The following is a 23,844-nucleotide window of genomic DNA, read 5'->3' as shown; positions in this document are numbered from 1 at the left end:
ATGATATGAATCTGCTGTTAGTTATTGCTAATAATAATAATAATAATAATAATAATAATAATAATAATAATAATAATAATATACTTAATATTTACAGAATTGCATATATATCGTTACAATCTTCAAAACTGGTCAATAAATGTGTTATAACTGGATCCATAAACTAATGTTAGACTAAACAGAATAAATGTATCATTCATATTTAAAGAATGATCTTTAATATCTATGTACATATCTACACCCTACACCATGCTAGAGAGACACACTGAGATATTTACAGATTTTCTATTAAAATATTGTAACACTTTCCATGAAGCGCCTCTAATGACTGTGTTTACAGAGTAGTTACTTAGTAAATACATGCATGCTACACAGCTAGTATACAATGTTAGTATACATAGTTACAATGTACTTAGTCTGTACATTTTTTCCATGTAACTCTGATGTAAATACACTGTCACTAGAGACACTTCATGTAAGGTGTTAGCCTACTTATAAAATCATTACTATATATATATAGTTACTTCCATATCATTCAGGGTTATTTATTTATTTAAAAAAAAAAACTATAAAAATGTGCCTTTTAGCCTACTGTAAAAAAACACACAAAAAAAACCAATGGTGTCCATTTTGCATGGGGTTCTAAAAGCTCTGTGACTGTGCTGTGGCCCCCCTGGAGCTTTTCCTCAAAACACTCGTATCCCCAGATTCCGACCAATTGGTTCCCCTCCACCCGACTGGCCGTTATTTCTTGATGTTGCAGCCGAGCGTGCTCAAAACATCCAGGAGGTTATTCCGAAACTTCACCCCCACGAAGGCGTACAGGATGGGGTTCAGGCAGCAGTGCAGGTACCCCAGACAGGAGGTGACAGTCTTCCCAATATCCAGGAAATTCTGCATCCCGCAGGTTGGCTCCATCGCTTTCTCCAAGACCAGCGTGTCCAAGAAGATGACCACGTTGAAGGGAGTCCAGCACACAAAGAAAGCCACCACCAAAGCCAGAATTACCTTCATGGCTTTTCTCTTCTGGAGGCCTTGGGACTTGCCCAGCGTGTGGAGGATCATGGTGTAGCAGAAGACCATGACCGCGGAGGGGAGGAAGAACCCAGCGATGTGGTACAGGAGCCGGGAGAAGAGCCTCCACTGTCCTGCCGCTTCGATGCTGTAGTTGTGGAGACACTCCGTCCGGCCGTCTCTCCTGTCGTCCTTCACGGCTTCCAGGAACACCAGGTCAGGGACGCTCATGAGGAAACAGACCCCCCACATGATCACGCAGTTGGCCTGGACCACCCAGGGCTTCCTCCGGCTGTACATCTGGACCGCGTGGACGATGGACAGGTAGCGATCCAAGCTGATGCAGCCCAGCAAGAATATCCAGCAGTAGAAGTTCACCTGAAATAAGGAGGAACGTGGGATGAACACAGGGGGCTTGATACCAGGAGGGTCAAATCCCGGCTCAGCCTCTGACTCACTGTGTGTGACCCTGAGCAAGTCGCTTCACCTCCTTGTGCTCCGTCCTTTGGATGAGACGTATAACGAGGTCCTATTGTAAGTGACTCTGCAGCAGTAACTGTTGACGCATAGTTCACCCCCTAGTCTCTGTAAGTCACTTTGGATAAAAGTCTCTGATAAATGACTAATAATAAAATTAAGGCTCCTCTTTATGCAGCCAAACAATGTTATTAGACAACCAGTTTTGCACAGCTCCTCCAGCTGTGGCCAAAAGTTTTGCATCACCATCTAGAAGATGTGGACATAATATATGAACAACATTTTATAGCTTTTATTTAACATCATCTAATCAAAGAAACGACAAAAACGACAAACTTTTTCTCAGTTTTTCCAATAAGTACAGGGAAAACTACAAAGCGGTGGTGTGTAATTCAATATGTTAACATAATGTTATTCCAGCAGGTTTCATTCGACTTGATGAAGCAGAATTAGTTAATTCTATAGGGTGATGCTGCAAAACTTGTGTCCATACCTGTATTGTGCAGCCTGTGCTCCACATTGCTGGCAGGGTCACGTGGCTGTGTTTTGGGGGTTTCTAAAGCACAGTCTCCGCCCTGTTACTTGCACCCTTACCTTGAAAGTGGCCCCTACGATCTTGCACAGCCCGGTTCCGAAGACCCAGCCGTGGACGGCCTCGGTGGCCCAGAAGGGCATCGTGATGACCAGCAGGAAGTCGGCCAGCGCCAGGTGGAGGATGAAAGTGTCCGTCACATTCCAGGTGCGCCTGAACTGCAGCAGCACTGCTATGACCAGCCCGTTCCCTAGCAACCCCAGCACGAAGATCAGGGAGTACAGCACGGGCTCGAAGACGCCATCATGCTGGGTACACGCCTGACCACAGCAGGAGTCGCTGGAGTAGTTATAGTCGCTGGAGTAGTTATAGTTGTAGGCGTAGTTATAGTCATAGGTGCCGTTGTCATTGAACAGATCATCCGCTTCAAAGGAAATCTTCTCAGAGAAACCCTTTAAATACAATAAATAGATATGTGTTAAAAACGAATACAAACATAATCATCAATCATAAAACATAAAACCCAACAGCAGCTTAGCAGGCAGAGATGTTGTCAGTCACCAATGAGTCTGACCCCTGCGGTTGAAAACTTGACACCTCAGATAAAGAACTGTTTCTAATTTAATACTTTGGTTGAAACTCATTCCGGTCAGTGGCGGCTGCTGTGAACTGAAATGAATGAGGAACCAAAAACTGTTGATATTCTGCGTGGGAAACAAGCGTGTTTATTAAAATAACCAGACGAACGAGAGCTGCAGTAAACTACGCAAGTAAAGCAGGCTTTTCTTTTTTTTTTTTTTTTTTCAAATTGAGGTTCGGTCGATCAACAGAAAGGAATGACGTGTGCGTGTGCGTGTGTGTGGTAACGGTGGATGTACTGTTATGCTGAAGTCAGAAATTATCTGTTTATATGGAAACCTTAAAGGGACGCTGTTTTGAAAGAATAAACAGCGAGCGTGTTAATGAAACCAGGCAGCATCTCTGAGGAACAGAAACTAAACAGTGGCTCTTATTTTGGTAAAAGGTGAAATACACAAAGCAGTGTGGAGTGTGGAGTAGTGGTTAGGGCTCTGGACTTTTGACCAGAGGGTCATGGGTTCAATCCCCGGTGGGGACACTGCTGCTGTACCCTTGAGCAAGGTACTTTACCTAGATTGTTCCAATAAAAACCCAACTGTATAAATGGGTAATTGTATATAAAAAAAATAATGTGATATCTTGTAACAATTGTAAATCGCCCTGGATAAGGATGTCTGCTAAAAAAATAATAAAATAAAACCGTCCTGTCTCTGAGCGAGGGGGAGCTGGGTAGCACTTTCTACGGCGTCTCTAATTACTGTGTCTTTATAGAGTGCTTACTTAGTAAATGCATGTGTGCTTACAAAGCATTACAATGTTGTTATGCCTAGTTACAATGTACTTAATGTGTGCATCTTTTTGCATGATATAATCCGAACTTTAATCCCAACCCTAACTCTAAACCGAACTCTAAATATATCGCGCACAAAGATGTACATATAAACATATAAATACACCCAATAACATTGTAATACTGTGTAAGCACTCATGCATTCACTGATTAACTCCTATGTAAATGTGCAGAACTTACAGACACTACACGTAAAGTGTTACCCACTTTCTTTTTCACAGAGAAAACATAGATCACCACCGTTGCCAAAATGGTCTGTAGAGGTTTTTTTTTTTTTTTCAGTCCTATGATGGCGGTTGTGATGTTTAGAATTTAGACTGACTAGTTTTCTAGTGACTGAAAACACCACAATGTAACCCAAAGCATAATAAAAACGCAGATAAATGCGCCTGCCGCTATCGCAACTAATTTACATCTGTGTTAAAAACCAAGTACGGTATGAATCACTTTTCAGTGCTACGACATTAGGGTGTGTGTGTATATATACAGACAAAATTACACATTTCTCATTTCACATTTTTTTCCCAAAAAAATGAAGTGTCACAATTATTGGCACCCTTGTTTTCAGTACTTTGTGCACCCTCCCCTTGAAAGGATAACGGCACGGAGTCTATAATATTTAATGAGATTGGAGAACACATTGGGAGGGATCTTAGACTATTCCTCCATACAGAATCTTTCCAGATCCTTGATATCTTTCAGTCTGCGCTTATGGACTGTCCTCTTCAATTGAAACCACAGGTTTTCAGGTTTTCAATGGGGTTCAAGTCCGGAGACTGAGATGGCCATTGCAAAATGTTGATTTTGTGGTCAATTAACCATTTCTTTGTGGATTTTGATGTGTGCTTGGGGTCATTGTCTTGCTGGAAGATCCACTTGCGGCCAAGTTTCAGCCTCCTGGCAGAGGCAACCAGGTTTTTGGCTAAAATGTCCTGGTACTGGGTAGAGTTCATGATGCTGTTGATCTTAACAAGGGCCCCAGGACCAGTGGAACAGCCCCATAACATCAAAGATCCACCACCATATTTTACAGTAGGTATGAGGTTCTTTTCTGCACTCGCATCCTTCTTTTGACGCCAAACCCACCACTGGTGTGCGTGGCCAAAGAGCTCTATTTTCATCTCATCTGACCATAGCACCCGGTTCCAATCGAAGTGCCAATGCCGTTTAGCAAACTCCAGGCGCTTACGTTTGTTGGTTGCTCTCAATAAAGGCTTTTATTCTGGCAACCCTTCCAAATAGCCTATTGGCATGGAGGTGGCGTCTAATTGTAGATTTGGAGACTTGGTGACCCCAAGATGCAACCAAATTCTGTAATTCTCCAACTGTGGCCCTTGGATTTCCCTTTGCCTCCCGAACCATCTGCCTCACTGTGCGTGGGGGCAAGATACACTTGCGTCCTCTACCAGGCAAGTTTACCACTGTTCCAGTGGTTTTGAACTTCTTAATTATTGCCCTAATAGTGGTAGGTGGTATATTTAGTTTTTTTAGCTATTGTTTTGTACCCATTGCCTGATTTATGAAGGTCAACAACCATTTGTCTCTTTTTATTTGTGAGTTCTTTGCCCTACCCCATGGTGATGGATGACAAATGGATTTCATATGCGTGTTACCTCATTTTTATACCCCAGTGAAACAGGAAGCCATGGAAGGCCACAATACAGTTCCTTAAGACCGAGATGAACTTAAAGAAGTAGAATGTTAATGCAGATTTAATTTTGTTTGATTTTATTCATAAGAATCTTTAGGGGTGTCAATAATTCTGACACCTATCTTTTTCTCTGAGCAATTGTATTAGAATAAAAGAATATGATTTTTCCATATATTTGAGCATAAAATATAGCTAATTACCTCTGTTGTTTATTTCATACAGCCTTTTTTGCTCATCTTTATCAAGGGTGCCAATAATTTGGGAGGTGACTGTATATACAGAGTTAAAAAATACTTCACAGTAATGGCATGTAAACCATGTATACTTTGCCCGATGACGCTCGTAGAGACCACTAGAGGAATCTCATGCATATATATATATATATATATATATATATATATATATATATATTTAGTGCTGTCAATTAATCGCAGTTAACTTCTGCGATTAACGCGTAAATGTTTTTAGAGATTAATTAATGGGAAATGTGCGTGCTTTGAGAACATGCTTCTGATGCTGTTATAAAAAAATAAAAAAAAACTTATTAATGTGCTTATAAATACTTTAGCGAATGTGCATTTTTATATGCAAATGACTTACAATGTTGTAGTTTTTAGAAGATATAACATGAGTTGTGTGCAATACAGCAGAATAAAGGAAACTAAACTCATAAACAGACTCAGTACCAGGATGCCTGAAGGCTTCTCTGCCAAAAGGTGCAAAATCTAAAAGAGAAAGCTCAGGTAGGTTGACAAAAACTGTTTAGGCGCTGCTTTTTCAATCCAGCTGAAGAAAGAACGTCCTGATGTGATAGATTTTTGATCAATTATTCACAGGTGTGTACCTACGTTACCTTTGTTCTTATATACAAGCTTATTCGGAAACTAATGCGAAGAGAAAACACAATAAAACTCAATCTCATTTGATAACATCTGTACTTAACACCATTTCAACGAGTTGATAATCCAGCAATACAAAGCCATTGTTTCCCGAACACTGTTTGTAGTTTTATACTTTCTATTATTATTATTATTATTATTATTATTATTATAATATTACAGTTGTAAACAAAAAATACATTTCAAGAATAAGGGCATCTGCTAATAAATAAATAAATAACTAAATAAATAAATAAATAATAAGTATGTCCATGATAATAATAATGATAATGATACTAATGCCACTAATACTATTACTACTGCTAATAATAATAATACTAATAATAACGCTGAAGGGTAGAGCACTGCTAACTCATCACATGTAACAGGACTCACCCAGTCTTCCATCGTGTCGGTCAGGCTCACGTCCATTCAGTGATTCTGAACACACTAAAGGGTTTTGTTGTTGTTGTTGTTGTTGTTGTTGTTGTTGTTGTTGTTGTTGTTGTTGTTGTTTAGTTTGTTTGTTTGTTTGCTTTGTTTCAGGAACAGATACGATGAGATTCAAAATCCCTGCTGCCGTCTCTCTCAGATTCTCGCAATCCGAGTGGATTGAGATGAGACTGATTGAGAGAGTTATTAGAGAGAGAGGAAGCGATGTCATTTACAAGAAATTGAGAGAGGGGGGGGGGGGGGGAGAGGAGCGAGGGAGCATAGCTGCAGTTTGTAGCGTCCACACTGAAATGCTGATCTAGTGTATTAACATGAACCCGCTAGCGCCACCTAGCCCCCCAGAATGGAACCCAGGCCCCCAAAGGAAGGTGAAAGGCTGGTCTAGTGCATTAACATTAACCCGCTAGCGCCACCTAGCCCCCCAGATTCGAACCCAGCCCCCAGAGGAAGGTGAAAGGCTGCTCTAATGCATTAACATTAACCTGCTACCGCCACCTAGCCCCCCAGAATGGAACCCAAAGGCTGGTCTTGTGCATTAGAGCCGAGGGGCTAGGAGGGAGGGGAGTAGTGTAGCCTGGTCTAGTGGTTAGGGTGGAGGGGTTAGGAAGGAGGGAGGGAGGGAGGTGTGTCCTGGTCTAGTGGTTAGAGCTGAGGGACTGGGAGGGAGGGGAGCTGTGTGACGCGGGTAAGTCTATCAGTATTAGATCTGAAAACCACTTTTTTAATAAAAAAAGTAAACCACAGCAAATATATACAGACGTGCTCAAATTTGTTGGTACCCTTACAGCTCATTGAAATAATCCTTCATTCCTCCTGAAAAGTGATGAAATTAAAAGCTATTTTATCATGTATACTTGCATGCCTTTGCTATGTCATAGAATAAAGCAAAGAAGCTGTGAAAAGAGATTAATTATTGCTTATTCTACAAAGATATTCTAAAAAGGCCTGGACACATTTGTTGGTACCCCTTAGAAAAGATAATAAATAATTGGATTATAGTGATATTTCAAACTAATTAGTTTCTTTAATTAGTATCACACATGTCTCCAATCTTGTAATCAGTCATTCAGCCTATTTAAATGGAGAAAAGTAGTCACTGTGCTGTTTGGTATCATTGTGTGCACCACACTGAACATGGACCAGAGAAAGCAAAGGAGAGAGTTGTCTGAGGAGATCAGAAAGAAAATAATAGACAAGCATGGTAAAGGTAAAGGCTACAAGACCATCTCCAAGCAGCTTGATGTTCCTGTGACAACAGTTGCAAATATTATTAAGAAGTTTAAGGTCCATGGAACTGTAGCCAACCTCCCTGGGCGCGGCCGCAAGAGGAAAATCGACCCCAGATTGAACAGAAGGATAGTGCGAATGGTAGAAAAAGAACCAAGGATAACTGCCAAAAAGATACAAGCTGAACTCCAAGGTGAAGGTACGTCAGTTTCTGATCGCACCATCCGTCGCTTTTTGAGTGAAAGTGGGCTCCATGGAAGAAGACCCAGGAGGACTCCACTTTTGACAGAAAAACATAAAAAAGCCAGACTGGAATTTGCTAAAATGCTTATTCACAAGCCACAATCCTTCAGGGAGAATGTCCTTTGGACAGATGAGTCAAAACTGGAGCTTTTTGGCAAGTCACATTGGACTATTCTGAAGTGGCCTTCTATGAGTCCTGATCTGAATCCTATCGAACATCTATGGAAAGAGCTGAAACTTGCAGTCTGGAGAAGGCACCCATCAAACCTGAGACAGCTGGAGCAGTTTGCTCAGTAAGAGTGGGCCAAACTACCTGTTAACAGGTGCAGAAGTCTCATTGAGAGCTACAGAAAACAATTGATTGCAGTGATTGCCTCTAAAGGTTGTGCAACAAAATATTAGGTTAGCGGTCCCATCATTTTTGTCCATGCCATTTTCATTTGTTTTCTTATTTACAATATTATGTTGAATAAAAAATCAAAAGCAAAGTTTGATTTCTATGAAATATGGAATAAACAATGGTGGATGCCAATTACTTTTGTCAGTTTCAAGTTATTTCGGAGAAAATTGTGCATTCTTCGTTTTTTGTGGAGGGGTACCAACAAATTTGAGCACGTCTGTATATATATATATATATATCTATTGTGACGATCTGCGTTCCTATCCCAGGCTTTGCTTCAATCAGACACTTGACAACCAGATGCAAGGAAACGCCGTAGCGTATGTTTATTATTTACAGACTGAAAAAAGAAAATAAAGAAAACAAAACCTAACCCAGTCTCGGGTCCTAACTAAACAAATCGTTTCCTAACTAATGACGGGGCAGGCTAAGCCTGTTACCTCGTCTCCAAAACCAAAATCGTAATCCAGATACCTTTCCAAAATGTCGTTAACCAGTTCTCACAATCCGAATATTCTTTTTCCTTGTTTTACTCTCCAACTCTCCAACTCAGCTCCTACCATCACCCTCGTTCAAGCATTCAGCAAACAGACATTTTAAATGGTAACCAATTAAATTATTAAACAATTGACAGGTCATAAAATTGGACAATTAATTTGACCTGGAGCCAGCTTTGACTCCAGTAGCTTCCCCCTGGTCCTATTGTCCCCCAGGTATTGTCTCTGCATAATATTAAACATTTATTTTAAACCATACTTTTTATTTGTACTTTCCTTTATTTAACACTGTTATTATTTATAAAGTGTATTATTTAACCCAACTTCATTTTTGATCCCAAGCACTTTACATTAATTCCTTTGTTTACCATCCAGTTGGTTTATGTTGTCATTCACCTTCCTTTAACCAATCCCTCACACTACCCCCCCCTTTTGCACGATCCCGTGGGATCGGGCATACCAACCTGGCAGAGCTGCCAAAATTAACAATTTTCCACCCAATGTCCGAGGCCTCTTAAGCGCTGTTTGGACACATAGATTCCGTCCTGTACCCAACCTCTCCGTTTAACCTCACCCTGCTGTGCAAACAAACTAACCTCTGTTTGTGGGTACCGTGAAAAAAAATCTGCATTAATATGCTCTTTGCCCTTTCTGTACTTGAGCTCGAAACAGTACGGTTGTAAAGACAAGAACCACCGGGTCACCCTTGCATTCCCGTCTTTGTTGCGGTAAAGCCATTTTAGAGGTGCATGGTCTGTTACCAAGGTAAATTTTCTACCCCACAAGTAATAGCGTAGAGCCTCTACTGCCCACTTGATAGCCATACACTCCTTCTCTACAGTGGCGTATTTGATTTCCCTTGGTAACAACTTCCTGCTTAAAAACAAGACTGGGTGTTCCTCTCCGTTCCTTTCTTGGGACAATACAGCCCCTAAACCTACAACAGAAGCATCAGTCTGCAAAATGAAAGGTTTCTTGAAATCTGGGCTAATCAAGACTGGCTCCTGACAAATTGCTGTTTTTAAATCTTTAAAAGCCCTTTCCGCTTCAGAGTTCCAGACAATTTTGTTTGACCTTGTTCCCTTCGTCAGCTCTGTCAGGGGAACTGCTCGAGTAGCAAAATCTTTTATGAATCGTCTGTAATACCCTACTAACCCCAAAAATGCCCTCAGCTGTTTTTTATTTGCTGGTTGTTTACAAGCTTGGATTGCATGTACTTTCCTATCTTGGGGTTTTATTTCTCCATTCCCCAGTATAAACCCCAAATACTTGGTTTCCTGTAAGGCGAACGCACACTTTTTTTTATTTGCGGTCAGTTTAGCGTCCCGCAACGCCTGTAGTACCGCGCTCACCTGGTGTAAATGGGATTTCTAATCCTTACTAAAAATGACTACATCATCCAGATATGCAGCAGCGTACTGCTGATGGGGACGAAGAACTTTATTCATCAACCTCTGAAAAGTGGCTGGCGCGCCATGAAGGCCAAATGGAAGCACTGTAAACTTAAAAAGACCCTCTGGCGTAGCAAACGTTGTTTTTTCTTTTGAGCTTTCTTCTAAAGGAACCTGCCAATATCCTTTAGTCAGATCTAACGTGGTAATATATTTAGCCCTGCCCAGTTTCTCAATCATTTCATCTATTCTGGGCATGGGATATGCATCAAACTTTGATATCTCATTAACCTTTCTAAAGTCAATGCAAAACCTTACTGTCCCATCAGGTTTCGGGACCATTACCACTGGACTTGACCAGTCACTGTCCGATTCCTCGATTATTCCCATTTTCAACATACTCTGTATTTCTGTTTTCATACCCTCTCGCTTAGCTTGTGGGATTCTATATGGCCTTTTCCTGATCACTACCCCTGGGGGTGTAATAATCCTGTGTTCCACCAGATTAGTCCTACCTGGGACCTCTGAAAAAACATCTAGATTTGTTTGTATTAACTGATTTATTTCTTTCTTCTGCATCTCAGACAACTGTTCACCAATCTGTACCTCTTCCACATTCACGTTCAACACTTCTGTCTGTGTATCATTCACTGTCAGATCCCCCTCATTCCATGGCTTCAGCAAATTAATGTGAAACAGCTGATATGGGTTTCTCTTACCTGGCCTAAACAACCGATAGTTAACATCAGAGATTTTTTCTACTACCTGGTATGGCCCTTGCCACTTAGCTAAAAACTTATGTACATGTGAGGGTAATAAAACCAAAACTTAATCTCCTACTGCAAACTCCCTTAACCTAGCACCTGCATTGTAATGTCTCTGTTGTTTCTCTTGTGCACTTTCCATGTTCTGTTTGACAATTTCAGCAACTTTTCCCATTCTTTCTTGCACTTGACAGACATACTCAACTACATTTTGGCCTGAACTTGATTTCTCCTCCCAAGCTTCTTTAACTATGTCCAAAATCCCCCGGGGTTGTCTGCCATACAGCAACTCAAATGGCGAAAACCCAGTGGAACTTTGGGGTACTTCCCTAAAAGCAAAAAGCACAAAGGGCAACAGCTGGTCCCAGTCCTTCCCATCAGGGCGCATTACTTTCTTTAACATTTGCTTTAGTGTTTTATTAAACCTCTCCACCAAACCGTCTGATTGTGGGTGGTAAACAGAGGTCACTATCTTTTTAATATTACATAGCGTGCACAGCTCCTTCAGTATTGAAGACACAAAGGGAGTTCCCTGGTCGGTAATTATTTCGTTTGGAAAACCCATTCGACTAAACACTTGCAACAAGGCTCGAGCTATGTTCTTGGCGCTGGCAACTCTTAAGGGAATCGCTTCCGGATACCTAGTTGCGTAATCTACTATAACCAAAATGTGTTTGTACCCCGAACTCGTTTTTTCTAACGGCCCCACCAAATCCATGCCAATTCGGGAAAACGGAATTTCAATTATGGGCAAAGGAATCAAAGGAGCGGGTGCAGGCTTTCTTTCTGAAACCAATTGACACTCTTTGCATTGATTACAACGATTAAGAATTTCTTGATAAATCCCAGGCCAGAAGAATCTACTTAAAATCCTTTCCCTAGTTTTCTGAGCCCCTAAGTGGCCACTTAACACATGACTATGTGACAGATGAAAAATCAGTTCTTTAAATTTACCAGGAACCAATAACTGTTCTAACCAATCACCTTGATCAGTTTTGGTTACCCGATATAATAAGTCATGTCTGGTGATAAAATGTGGAAGAGGTAGGCTGTCTCGGATATTTTCATAGTCGTCATCAATTTCAAAGACTTGGCTAAAAGCAGCACGTAAATTTGGGTCTGCTGCCTGCTCTTTCCTGAAATCCAATTGCGATACCGGCAACTCATTCCACATTTTCACGGACATATTTCCTTGTGAAATCAACGTTTCGGCTTTTCTAAGCCTTTCTTGTTTTGAAGTTTCACTTTTCTTTGTATGTTTTCCTGATGGTAACCTTTGTGGTTTAGGCTGACCCCTGCTCTCAGGTATAATATCCCCACCTCTCCCAGACTCATTATCAGTGTTTACCATAACGTTACAGAGTTGCCTCTTTTCTCGTTCCCTTTTCCCTATAACCCCGTCTTGTTTTTTTAATTTCCTGGACTTTCTTGTCTTACCCGGTTCTGCAAATATCTCATCTGAAAAATCAAACAACGTATGTCCCTCAGACACACCTTCATCAACAGCTGACATTGAGGACAATTTCTTTTGGTTCTTGATCAGAATGTTAAAACTAGGACAATCTCTCCCTATAACTACCGGGTAGGGAAGACGTGGAAATACTCCAAATTTATAGCGTACTGGTTCTCCGGCAATCTCTATCTCCACTAACTTAGCCGGATAGGTTTTAATGTCCCCATGAATGCAATTAATCCTAACTTCGTTACACTCTGGTAAATTTAAATGTTCAATTAGTGATGCAGTGATCAAACTTTGCCCACAGCCTGAATCCAAAAGTGCTACCGTCTCCCTACCAGCTACTTTAACAGTAGACAAATAATCCCCCTCCAACATTCGTGAGGTAAACAAGTTATTAACAGTGGTGACGTAATTGCAGGTATAGTCACAGGCCCCATATGCATCAGCCCAATCACACTCCATATTTTCTACCCCTTGAGTTTTCCTACATTGTCTAGCAATGTGTCCCTTCTGATGACAATTAAAACATATAATGTCAGGGTTATCCCGTCCCATATATTTTTCACCCCAAGGTCCCTTCACAGCCCGTGGCTGCTCTTCGTCACCCCGTTTCCCAAGCACAGTCTTACCCACGTCGGTGTGTTCCTGCCTCTTCAGGAATGGGGTGCGCGGGTTGAAGCGGCGTTGTCCCTCCGGGGAACAACGAGCCAACCTGTCGGCGGCTGTATGACTCTCGACCAGAGATATCAGTTCATCGGCGTTGGCTGGATTGGCCTGTCCAACCGTTTTCCTTAAAAAAAACGGCAACGCTCTCAAATACCGGTCCATAACAAGTAATTCCACGACCCGTGCGGATGAGTTGAGCTCCGGTTGTAACCATTTTCGGGTTAGATGTATCAGGTCAAACATTTGAGACCGCGGCACTTTATCCTTTAGGAACTGCCAGTCATGGAACCGCTGAGCTCGTACAGCTGTAGTAACTCCCGCCCGGGCCAATATCTCCTTCTTCAACTGACTGTAGTCAGCAGCCGAGTCCGGCTCCAAGTCAGAATATGCTTTTTGGGCGTCCCCTATCAGGAGTGGTGCTAAGATCCCTGCCCAACGAACCTGCGGCCATTTCTCCCGTTCCGCTGTCCGCTCAAAGGTTAGCAGGAAAGACTCCACATCATCCTGGTCAGTCATCTTTTGTAAAAGAGAAGTTGTGGATACAGCCCGTTCTTCAAACAGTTTAGTAACTTGTTCTTGCATTACAGTCAATTGTTGCTGTATCATCCGATTGGCCTCGTGCTGCATAGCACTAGCCTGCAACAGTGCCTGTACTGCCGCCTCCATGATCCACTCTTATCACAGTACAAAGCCAGGGTATGAGTCTGAATTTATTGTCAGACAAAACAGCCCCACTTCTGGTACCACAATGTGACGACCTGCGTTCCTATCCCAGGCTTTGCTTCAATCAGACACTTGACAACCAGATGCAAGGAAACGCCGTAGCGTATGTTTATTATTTACAGACTGAAAAAAGAAAATAAAGAAAACAAAACCTAACCCAGTCTCGGGTCCTAACTAAACAAATCGTTTCCTAACTAATGACGGGGCAGGCTAAGCCTGTTACCTCGTCTCCAAAACCAAAATCGTAATCCAGATACCTTTCCAAAATGTCGTTAACCAGTTCTCACAATCCGAATATTCTTTTTTCCTTGTTTTACTCTCCAACTCTCCAACTCAGCTCCTACCATCACCCTCGTTCAAGCATTCAGCAAACAGACATTTTAAATGGTAACCAATTAAATTATTAAACAATTGACAGGTCATAAAATTGGACAATTAATTTGACCTGGAGCCAGCTTTGACTCCAGTAGCTTCCCCCTGGTCCTATTGTCCCCCAGGTATTGTCTCTGCATAATATTAAACATTTATTTTAAACCATACTTTTTATTTGTACTTTCCTTTATTTAACACTGTTATTATTTATAAAGTGTATTATTTAACCCAACTTCATTTTTGATCCCAAGCACTTTACATTAATTCCTTTGTTTATCATCCAGTTGGTTTATGTTGTCATTCACCTTCCTTTAACCAATCCCTCACAATATATATATATATATATATATATATATATATATATATATATATATATATATATATAAAAGAACATAAGAAGAACATAAGAAAGTTTACAACGAGAGGAGGCCATTCAGCCCATCTTGCTCGTTTGGTTGTTAGTAGCTTATTGATCCCAGAATCTCATCAAGCAGCTTCTTGAAGGATCCCAGGGTGTCAGCTTCAACAACATTACTGGGGAGCTGGTTCCAGACCCTCACAATTCTCTGTGTAAAATAGTGCCTCTTATATTCTGTTCTGAATGCCCCGTTATCTAATCTCCATTTGTGACCCCTGGTCCTTGTTTCTTTTCTCAGGTCAAAAAAGTCCCCTGGGTCGACATTGTCTATACCTTTTTAGGATTTTGAATGCTTCAATCAGATCACCGCGTAGTTTTCTTTGTTCAAGACTGAATAGATTAAATTATTTTGTCTGCATATGGCATGCCTTACTAATGCATTGTAAAGTTTTAACATTACTTCCTTTGATTTAAATTCAACACTTCTCACAATATATCCGAGCATCTTGTTGTCCTATTTTATAGCTTCCCCACATTGTCTAGATGAAGACATTTCTGAGTCAACATAAGCTCCTAGGTCTTTTTCATAGATTCCTTCTTCAATTTCAGTATCTCCCATATGATATTTATAATGCACATTTATATTGCCTGTGTGCAGTACTTTACACTTTTCTCTATTAAATGTAATTTGCCATGTGTTTGCCCAGTTCTGAATGCTGTCTAGATCATTTTGAATGACCTTTGCTGCTGCAACAGTGTTTGCCACTCCTTCTATTTTTGTGTCGTCTGCAAATTTAACAAGTTTGCTTACAATACCAGAATCTAAATCATTAATGTAGATTAGGAATAGCAGAGGACCTAATACTGATCCCTGTGGTACACCACTGGTTACCTCACTCCATTTTGAGGTTTCTCCTCTAATCAGTACTTTCTGTTTTCTACATGTTAACTACTCCCTAATCCATGTGCATGCATTTCCTTGAAACCCCACTGCGTTCAGTTTGAGAATTAATCTTTTATGCGGGACTTTGTCAAAAGCTTTCTGGAAATCTAAATAAACCATGTCGTATGCTTTGCAATTATCCATTGTCAATGTTGCATCCTCAAAAAAATCAAGCAGGTTAGTTAGACACAATCTCCCTTTCCAAAAACCATGCTGACTGTCTCCCAGCATATTGTTACAATATAGGTAATTTTCCATTTTGGATCTTATTATAGTTTCCATAAATTTACATATAATAGAAGTCAGGCTTATTGGTCTATAGTTACCTGGTTTGGTTTTGTCTCCCTTTTTGTGGCTCGGTATTACGTTTGCAATTTTCCAGTCTGTCGGTACAACCCCTGTGTGAGGAGACTGTTGCATGATCTGGGTTAGCGGTTTGTAAATAACTTCTTTCATTTCTTTGAATACTATTGGGAGGATCTCATCCAGACCAGGGGATTTGTTTATTTTAAGAGCTCCTAGTCCCTTTAACACTTCTGCCTCTGTTATGCTAAAGTTATTTAAAACTGGATAGGAACAGGTCGACCTGTGGGGCATGTTGTCCGTGTCCTCCTTTGTAAAAACCTGTGAAAAGTAATCATTTAATATATTTGCTATTTTTTTTTTCTTCGTCTATGATTTTGCCATTTGTGTCTCTTAGACATTTAACCTCCTCTTTGAATGTTCTCTTGCTGTTATAATATTGGAAAAACATTTTGGAATTGGTTTTAGCCCCCTTAGCAAACATAATGGAAAACCAGGGACACAAATAGTAAAGCAGATTTTTTTTTTTTTAATTTTGTATCACACTATTACATTTTATATACTGCATTGTATTTACAAAAGACTAATTTGATTGTTACTGTTCTTCACACTGCAGTTTGACACAATTTAGAAGTTTTATGTCCGTGGTTTGTTTATTTCCTCTTATTCTCTGAATCATAGGCAAGAGTTGACGCATGTCTCTGAGTGGTCTGTTGCATGTCTGTGGTTCATTCATTTTCTCTTTAATGCCAATCAAAGTGTCTTCAGCAGGTATTCACCCTCTACTGGTGGAGATGGGAAGGGCAAGCAGTCCTCCCACAATGGTGGAGGCGGAACCAGCAGGTATTCATCCTCTGCTGGTGGAGGAGGCAGAGGCAGCTTCTGCTGCTCTGCTCCTAGTGGCGGAAGCGGTGGAGGTGGGAGCAGCGTGTAGTCTCCTGGTGACGGAGGTGGGAGCAGCGTGTAGTCTCCTGGCGACGGAGGTTGGAGCAGCATGTAGTCTCCTGGCGACGGAGGTGGGAGCAGCGTGTAGTCTCCCCCTCTTGCAGGGGGCTGGTGCAGCTCTCCCTCTCTTGCAGGGAACTTGTGTGGCTCTCCATCTCTTGCAGGGGACTGGTACGGCTCTGCCTTACTTGCAGGGGACTAGTGCGGCTCCCCCTCTCTTGCAGGGGACTGGTGTGGCTCTACCTCTATTGCAGGAGACTGGTGCGGGTCTCCCTCTCTTGCAGGGGACTGGTGCGCGTCTCCCTCACTTGCAAGGGACTGGTGCGGGTCTCCCTCTCTTGCAGAGGACTGGTGCGGGTCTCCATCTCTTGCAGGGGACTGGTGCGGGTGTCCCTCTCTTGCAGGGGACGGATGCGGCTCTGAAGGTGCAACCAGCAGGCACTTTTCCTCTGCTGGTGGAGATGGGGACAGCAGGCATTCTTCTTCTGCTGGTGGAGATGGGGACAGCAGGCATTTTTCCTCTGTTGGTGGAGATGGGGACAGTAGGCATTTTTCCTCTGCTGGTGGAGATGGGGAGAGCAGGCATTCTTCCTCTGCTGGTAGAGATGGGAACAGCTGCCTCTCGGGCTTTGGATTCCCACGGTCCCCCCGTCTGGGCGCTGGACGCTCGCTGTCCCCCAGTCTGGGCGCTGGATGCTCGCGGTCCCCCGTCTGGGGGCTGGATGCTCGCGGTCCCCCTGTCTGGGGGCTGGACGCTCGCGGTCCCCCGTCTGGGGGCTGGACGCTCGCGGTCCCCCATCTGGGGGCTGGACACTCGCGGTCCCCCGTCTGGGGGCTGGACGCTCGCGGTCCCCCGTCTGGGGGCTGGACGCTCGCGGTCCCCCGTCTGGGGGCTGGACGCTCGCGGTCCCCCGTCTGGAGGCTGGATGCTCGGGGTCCCCCGTCTGGAGGCTGGATGCTCGCGGTCCCCCGTCTGGGGGCTGGACGCTCGCGGTCCCCTGTCTGGGGGCTGGATGCTCGCGGTCCCCCCGTCTGGGGGCTGGATGCTCGCGGTACCCCCGTCTGGGGGCTGGACGCTCGCGGTCCCCCTTCTGGGGGCTGGATGCTCGCGGTACCCCCATCTGGGGGCTGGATATATATATAATTAATGCCGCCCTCGAATTAACGCCTCACTCAGATATCAGCTTTTTTCTACCCCTGCTCAAAAAATAAAGAAAGAAACGTGCTCTGGCTATGTACACATGACGCTCCCGAAGTGTTACGTGGTGGATTGCAGCCTCAATCCACCATGTAACACAGACTAATGTACACACACCTTAGTAAGCAAATTTTATTTTATGGTACAGTCCCGACAGACCACCCAAGATGAACTACTTACAGCACAGCAGTCCTTCGGTTTATTTTGGGGGTTTTTTTCCCAGCAGAGTTCAGTGCCAACACAGCAGGGGATAAAACAAGGAGGAAGATGGGCCAAATGGCCTCCTCGTTAATAAACTTTATGTTCTTCTTAGGGGCTGTCTGTTTACCTCGCCCTCACTTGAATCACTTTAGGAAACAACAGAGCCAAGTACAATTTAGTTAGGGTAATGAAAGAGAAGCTGTTAAGCAGTCCAAGGTAGGTGATGAGGAGACACCAGAAGGTGGTGAAGCACGGCATTGTCCTGATGCTTATGGACAGCTGATACCATAAATGAGGGACAAGAGATGAGAAGGAGTGAGCCCGGGACATAGAACATTGCATGTGTTTGCCCAGAGCGTTCAGCATGATGGACTGGTCATGCCTTCCATGAGCAGTTGATTTTGCTGAGCATACCGTGGGCAAACACATGTAATGTTGCTTAACACTTTTTTATGGTATCGTGATGAAAAAAAAAATCCTCACAATGAAATACTGCAAAATGCCACCCCGCCAAAATGGCATTGATAGTAGGATTTTACTATGTCATCAGTTTTATAGATTTGTTTTCAGAGAAAGTGGGGCAATGAAAACCTAGGAAAGCTCTGACAATTAAAAAAAATTACACTGAATCTTTCTCCTAAAGTTACAAAACACAATTAAAAAGACTGGGAAAATCAGCTAACAATATAAACTATATGGCCACTGCATTATCCCTTCAGTACTATTTTATACCAGAAAGATTGTGAGTAAACCATGTAAATATACCTTTTTTAACCTAAGGTTTAAAATGGTTTACAATTTTGATAAACTTAGGAAACCTTATGTTTCATGCAGTTGCAGTGTATACAAGGTACAAATCAGTTTTACTCTATATAAGTTTCTTGTAAACATTATGCAGACTTAAATTTTACAAGCGGTTCCCTATACACCTGCAAACCTTTTTTGTGTGTAGTCTACATGCATTGTGTAAACATTGTAAACATAATGTTTACTCACATGTGTGTGTAAACTTAATGTAAACATACAGTTTACAAAATGGTTTACCATGATGTTGTAAACTCCTGCAAACTTAAGGTTTACAAATTGTTTATAAATGTACTAAATTTGTAAACCTTTATATTCGTGCAGTGCATGCCTTGATTTGGTCTTTTCAAATAATAAAGACAGAATAACTAAAACAGAGAACCATTGGCAAACTCAGACCACAACATGGTCTCATTCGAAGTGATTTTTAAAACCCAAAAAGTAATGACTAAAGCTAAGGTTTACAATGTTACAAAAGCAAACTATGAAGGTATGAAACAGAGACTAACAGAAGTAGAGACTAGCAGAAGTAGGAGAAAAATAGAGAAAATATCCACAGAAAAAGGATGGCTGTTTTTTAAAAAGGTAGTACTAGAGGCGCAAAACAATTACATCCCAAAAGTAGACAAATCTAAATCTAAAACAAAATGGCCAAAATGGTTTAATAGATCCATTAAAAAAAATATTCTGCGAAAAAAGGCACTTTACAGAGCGTTTAAAAGGGACCAAAAACAAAGTACACAGAAAGAGTACTTGGAACTGCAAACACAAGTCAAAAAGGAAGTTAGAAAGGCCAAGAGAGAGATAGAAATCAATATTGCTAAGGGGGCTGAAACCAATTCCAAAATTTTTTCCAATATTATAACAACAAGAGAATATTCAAAGAGGAGGTTAAATGTCTAAGAGATACAAATGACAAAATCATAGATGAAGAAAAAAATAGTAAATATATTAAATGATTACTTTTCACAAGTTTTTACAAAGGAGGACACGGACAACATGCCCCACATGTCGACCTGTTCCTATCCAGTTTTAAATAACTTTAGCATAACAGAGGCAGAAGTGTTAAAGGGACTAGGAGCTCTTAAAATAAACAAATCCCCTGGGCCGGATGAGATCTTCCCAATAGTACTCAAAGAAATGAAAGAAGTTATTTACAAACCGCTAACCAAGATCATGCAACAGTCTCTTGACACAGGGGTTGTATCGACAGACTGCAGAATTGCAAACATAATACCGATCCACAAAAAGGGAGACAAAAACGAACCAGGTTTCATCAGCCACTGTCACCTGTGTATCTCAACAATTAAATAAAACAAATATAATCGCACTCAGGCCCTAAATTAACAATCAGAAAAAGAAACATATGCTGCTGTAGACCTACCAATGAGCCAGCGCCCAGACCATTCTCCATGTATTGTATTGCACCACACCTGACCTGATCTATATATATATATATATATATATATATATATATATATATATATATATATATATATATATATATATATTGTAATATAGCGGGTTGTGAGAGACGGCAGGGAGGGGGTTAAAACCTCCCTGCAAGAAAAAAACATGTGAGAATGCACCGTTTTGTATTGCTTTATTGTTTCATTTAGTTTGTTAATTGTTTAGTTTAATTGTTTTATTATTAATTATTATCCGCACCTGGGCGTTATTAAAAATTAGGTCCAGGTGCGGGAGTTTAAAAGGAGAGCAAGCAGTCTGCTCGGGGCTGCTGAATGGAAGGAGGCAGAGAGGGGCGCTGTCTCCGAGTAGCCATTCGAGAGAGAAAAGTAAGTGCGGTGTTAAACCTGGGTTTTGTGAAGACGGGAAAACAGCTTAGCTGTCCCGTGTTAGGAAGGGTTCCTGAAAGTTGAGTTAGCGCTCCAAGAGGAGCTAGGTGTTTGTTTTGCTTTGTATTTGTTTTGTTTGTGTGTTATTAAAAAAATAGCGCAAACGCGCTGAAAAATCCACTTCTGTGTTCTGGGTCGTATTTTTAAAGGGGCAACGAACGCAAGTGAGTGCAATCTTTTCACATTTGGTGTCAGAAGTGGGATCGCCCCTAAGACCCAGAAAAGATGGATTTGCTGGAGATGATTGAGCAGATCACGAAGAATGCTGTTGCTCAGAGAGAGCAACTTGAGAGATGGGAGAGAGAGATGGGGTTGGCTCCAGTGAAGAAAAGGGAGCCAACAGAATTGGAGCTGTTACTCCAAAAGTGGGAGCAGGCTAGTGCAGCTCCGCAGTCTCCCGAGCCAGAGCCCAGAGGGGAGGAGCTGCCGGAGCCCAGAGGGGAGGAGCTGCCGCTGCCGGAGCCCAGAGGGGAGGAGCTGCCGGAGCCCAGAGGGGAGGAGCTGCCGCTGCCGGAGCCCAGAGGGGAGGAGCTGCCGCTGCCGGAGCCCAGAGGGGAGGAGCTGCCGCTGCCAGAGCCCAGAGGGGAGGAGCTGCCGCTGCCAGAGCCCAGAGGGGAGGAGCTGCCGCTGCCAGAGCCCAGAGGGGAGGAGCTGCCAGAGCCCAGAGGGGAGGAGCTGCCGCTGCCAGAGCCCAGAGGGGAGGAGCTGCCGCTTCCGGAGCCTAGGGAGGAGGTGACAAGCGTACCTCCACCACAGCCCCGACCACCACCCCTACGGTCCAGTCCGGCGTCGCTGCGTCCAGTCCCTCACCCCTTGCTCCTGGACACCCTGTCGGTTAGCCTGGACCTCCCTTCACTTGACCTGGAGCCCAGGAGTCGGCAGGATCGGGCACAGTTCTCCACCTGGTCCCCTGCTCCGCTCCTCCCGGACACTAAGACGTCGCTACGCTGCTCCCAGACGTCACGTACGCTCCCCCTGGTCACTACTTCACTCCCCCTTGCTGACCGGACGTCGATGCACTGGGTCCCAGCTGCAGACCTCTGCCCGCTACTGCAGCCTCCAGTGCCCCGGTTGTCGTGCCGGTCGCCCCTGACAAACCGGTGGGGTCCCTCGTCGCCGGTGTGCGGTCCCTACCTGGCTGAGCCGGGATGTGGACCAATCCACCCTCGAGTTCGCCTATGGAAGAGGGCGAAAATTGACATTTATGGACTCGAGGGTGGGTGGTTGTGTTTTAGGGGAGGAGGTGGCCGTCTCGTGGCCTGTGTCTTGGAAAGACAAGGGGGGGGAAATGTAATATAGCGGGTTGTGAGAGACGGCAGGGAGGGGGTTAAAACCTCCCTGCAAGAAAAAAACATGTGAGAATGCACCGTTTTGTATTGCTTTATTGTTTCATTTAGTTTGTTAATTGTTTAGTTTAATTGTTTTATTATTAATTATTATCCGCACCTGGGCGTTATTAAAAATTAGGTCCAGGTGCGGGAGTTTAAAAGGAGAGCAAGCAGTCTGCTCGGGGCTGCTGAATGGAAGGAGGCAGAGAGGGGCGCTGTCTCCGAGTAGCCATTCGAGAGAGAAAAGTAAGTGCGGTGTTAAACCTGGGTTTTGTGAAGACGGGAAAACAGCTTAGCTGTCCCGTGTTAGGAAGGGTTCCTGAAAGTTGAGTTAGCGCTCCAAGAGGAGCTAGGTGTTTGTTTTGCTTTGTATTTGTTTTGTTTGTGTGTTATTAAAAAAATAGCGCAAACGCGCTGAAAAATCCACTTCTGTGTTCTGGGTCGTATTTTTAAAGGGGCAACGAACGCAAGTGAGTGCAATCTTTTCACAATATATATATATATATATATATATATATATACACTTTGCGGAAAACCTTGTAAGTACACCATTGTATTTCAATAGCATTTGCATTCAGTGTATCATTTTAAGATATGCGACTGTTGAATACATCTATTAAGTATGGATTAGATATGCCCACAGCCAGAAAAATGTAAATGAGAAGAGTAATTATTGAAGTAACTTCCTGACTACTAATACATACATTGACCTTTGTGTGACTGGAAAGCTGTAATAGGTACAGCAAAAGCTTCACCTGCTGAAACATATGCAATAGGGTCACATACTGGACTGCATTCCAGGGGGCTTCAGGTTGGGATTGAAGGCACGATGGAGCTCCAATGAGAAGACTAAATATGTTCTTTCTTTTTTTGCTAAGTTCTAAAGAAACAATGCTGAATAATGTTCTAAATAAATAAGACCCCTTGCTAGCTCCCACGCGTGCTGAATGCTGTATCTTTGCCATCATGGTGCGTCTGCGGGAGAGCAGAGGCAAGCGAGAAGTCAACAAGGCAATGAGAAAGTGAGCTCCTTTTCTGTTAGCTCATGGCTTTTGTTCCAGTTCCATCTGGAGCACACATTAGTTTTAGGAAAGAGAGATCGTGTCTAACTAACCTGCTTGATTTTTTTGAGGATGCAACATCGACAATGGATAACTGCAAAGCATACGACATGGTTTATTTAGATTTCCAGAAAGCTTTTGACAAAGTCCCGCATAAAAGATTAATGCTGAAATTGAACGCAGTAGCGATTCATGGAAATGCATTCACATGGATTAGGGAGTGGTAAACATGTAGAAAACAGAAAGTACTTATTAGAGGAGAAACCTCAAAGTGGAGCGAGGTAACCAGTGGTGTACCACAGGGATCAGTATTAGGTCCTCTGCTATTTCTAATCTACATTAATGATTTAGATTCTGGTATAGTAAGCAAACTTGTTAAATTTGCAGACGACACAAAAATAGGAGGCGTGGCAAACACTGTTGCAGCAGCAAATTTCATTAAAAATGATCTAGACAGCATTCAGAACTGGGCAGACACATGGCAAATGACATTTAATAGAGAAAAGTGTAAACTATAGCATGCAGGAAATAAAAATGTGCATTATAAATATCATATGGGAGACACTGAAATTGAAGAAGGGATCTATGAAAAAGACCTAGGAGTTTATGTTGACTCAGAAATGTCTTCATCTAGACAATGTGGGGAAGTTATAAAAAAGCCAACAAGATGC

At 42.6% G+C, this 23,844-nt stretch overlaps 1 protein-coding gene across 1 annotated transcript; it reads right to left on the bottom strand.

The window, feature by feature from the left end:
- Window positions 1–524: 524 nt before the first annotated feature.
- On the bottom strand, window positions 525–17,846 carry LOC117972458 (C-X-C chemokine receptor type 3-like). The gene is made up of 3 exons (XM_059024742.1): window positions 17,367–17,846; window positions 2,086–2,475; window positions 525–1,392 (listed from the first exon to the last, which is right to left on the bottom strand). The coding sequence occupies exons 1-3, from the start codon at window positions 17,844–17,846 to the stop codon at window positions 745–747; spliced, it is 1,518 nt and encodes a 505-aa protein (XP_058880725.1). The 3' UTR covers window positions 525–744.
- Window positions 17,847–23,844: the final 5,998 nt, after the last annotated feature.

Source organism: Acipenser ruthenus, chromosome 5, assembly GCF_902713425.1.
Source record: "Acipenser ruthenus chromosome 5, fAciRut3.2 maternal haplotype, whole genome shotgun sequence".
In the NCBI taxonomy this organism is placed as follows: domain Eukaryota; kingdom Metazoa; phylum Chordata; class Actinopteri; order Acipenseriformes; family Acipenseridae; genus Acipenser; species Acipenser ruthenus.
The sequence above is the reverse complement of the archived record's forward strand: the minus strand, read 5'-3'. Positions and strand labels throughout refer to the sequence as shown.

What these genes read in the sequence shown, in the direction of transcription:
- LOC117972458 (XM_059024742.1), bottom strand. Translation starts at nt 17,846, where the DNA reads ATGGGGGTACCGCGAGCATCCAGCCCCCAGAAGGGGGACCGCGAGCGT. An exon ending in AGCGCCCAGACGGGGGGACC is followed by an intron (nt 2,476 to 17,366) that starts GTGGGAATCCAA and finishes TTGTATTTAAAG; the next exon opens with GGTTTCTCTGAGAAGATTTC. An exon ending in TCGTAGGGGCCACTTTCAAG is followed by an intron (nt 1,393 to 2,085) that starts GTAAGGGTGCAA and finishes TCCTTATTTCAG; the next exon opens with GTGAACTTCTACTGCTGGAT.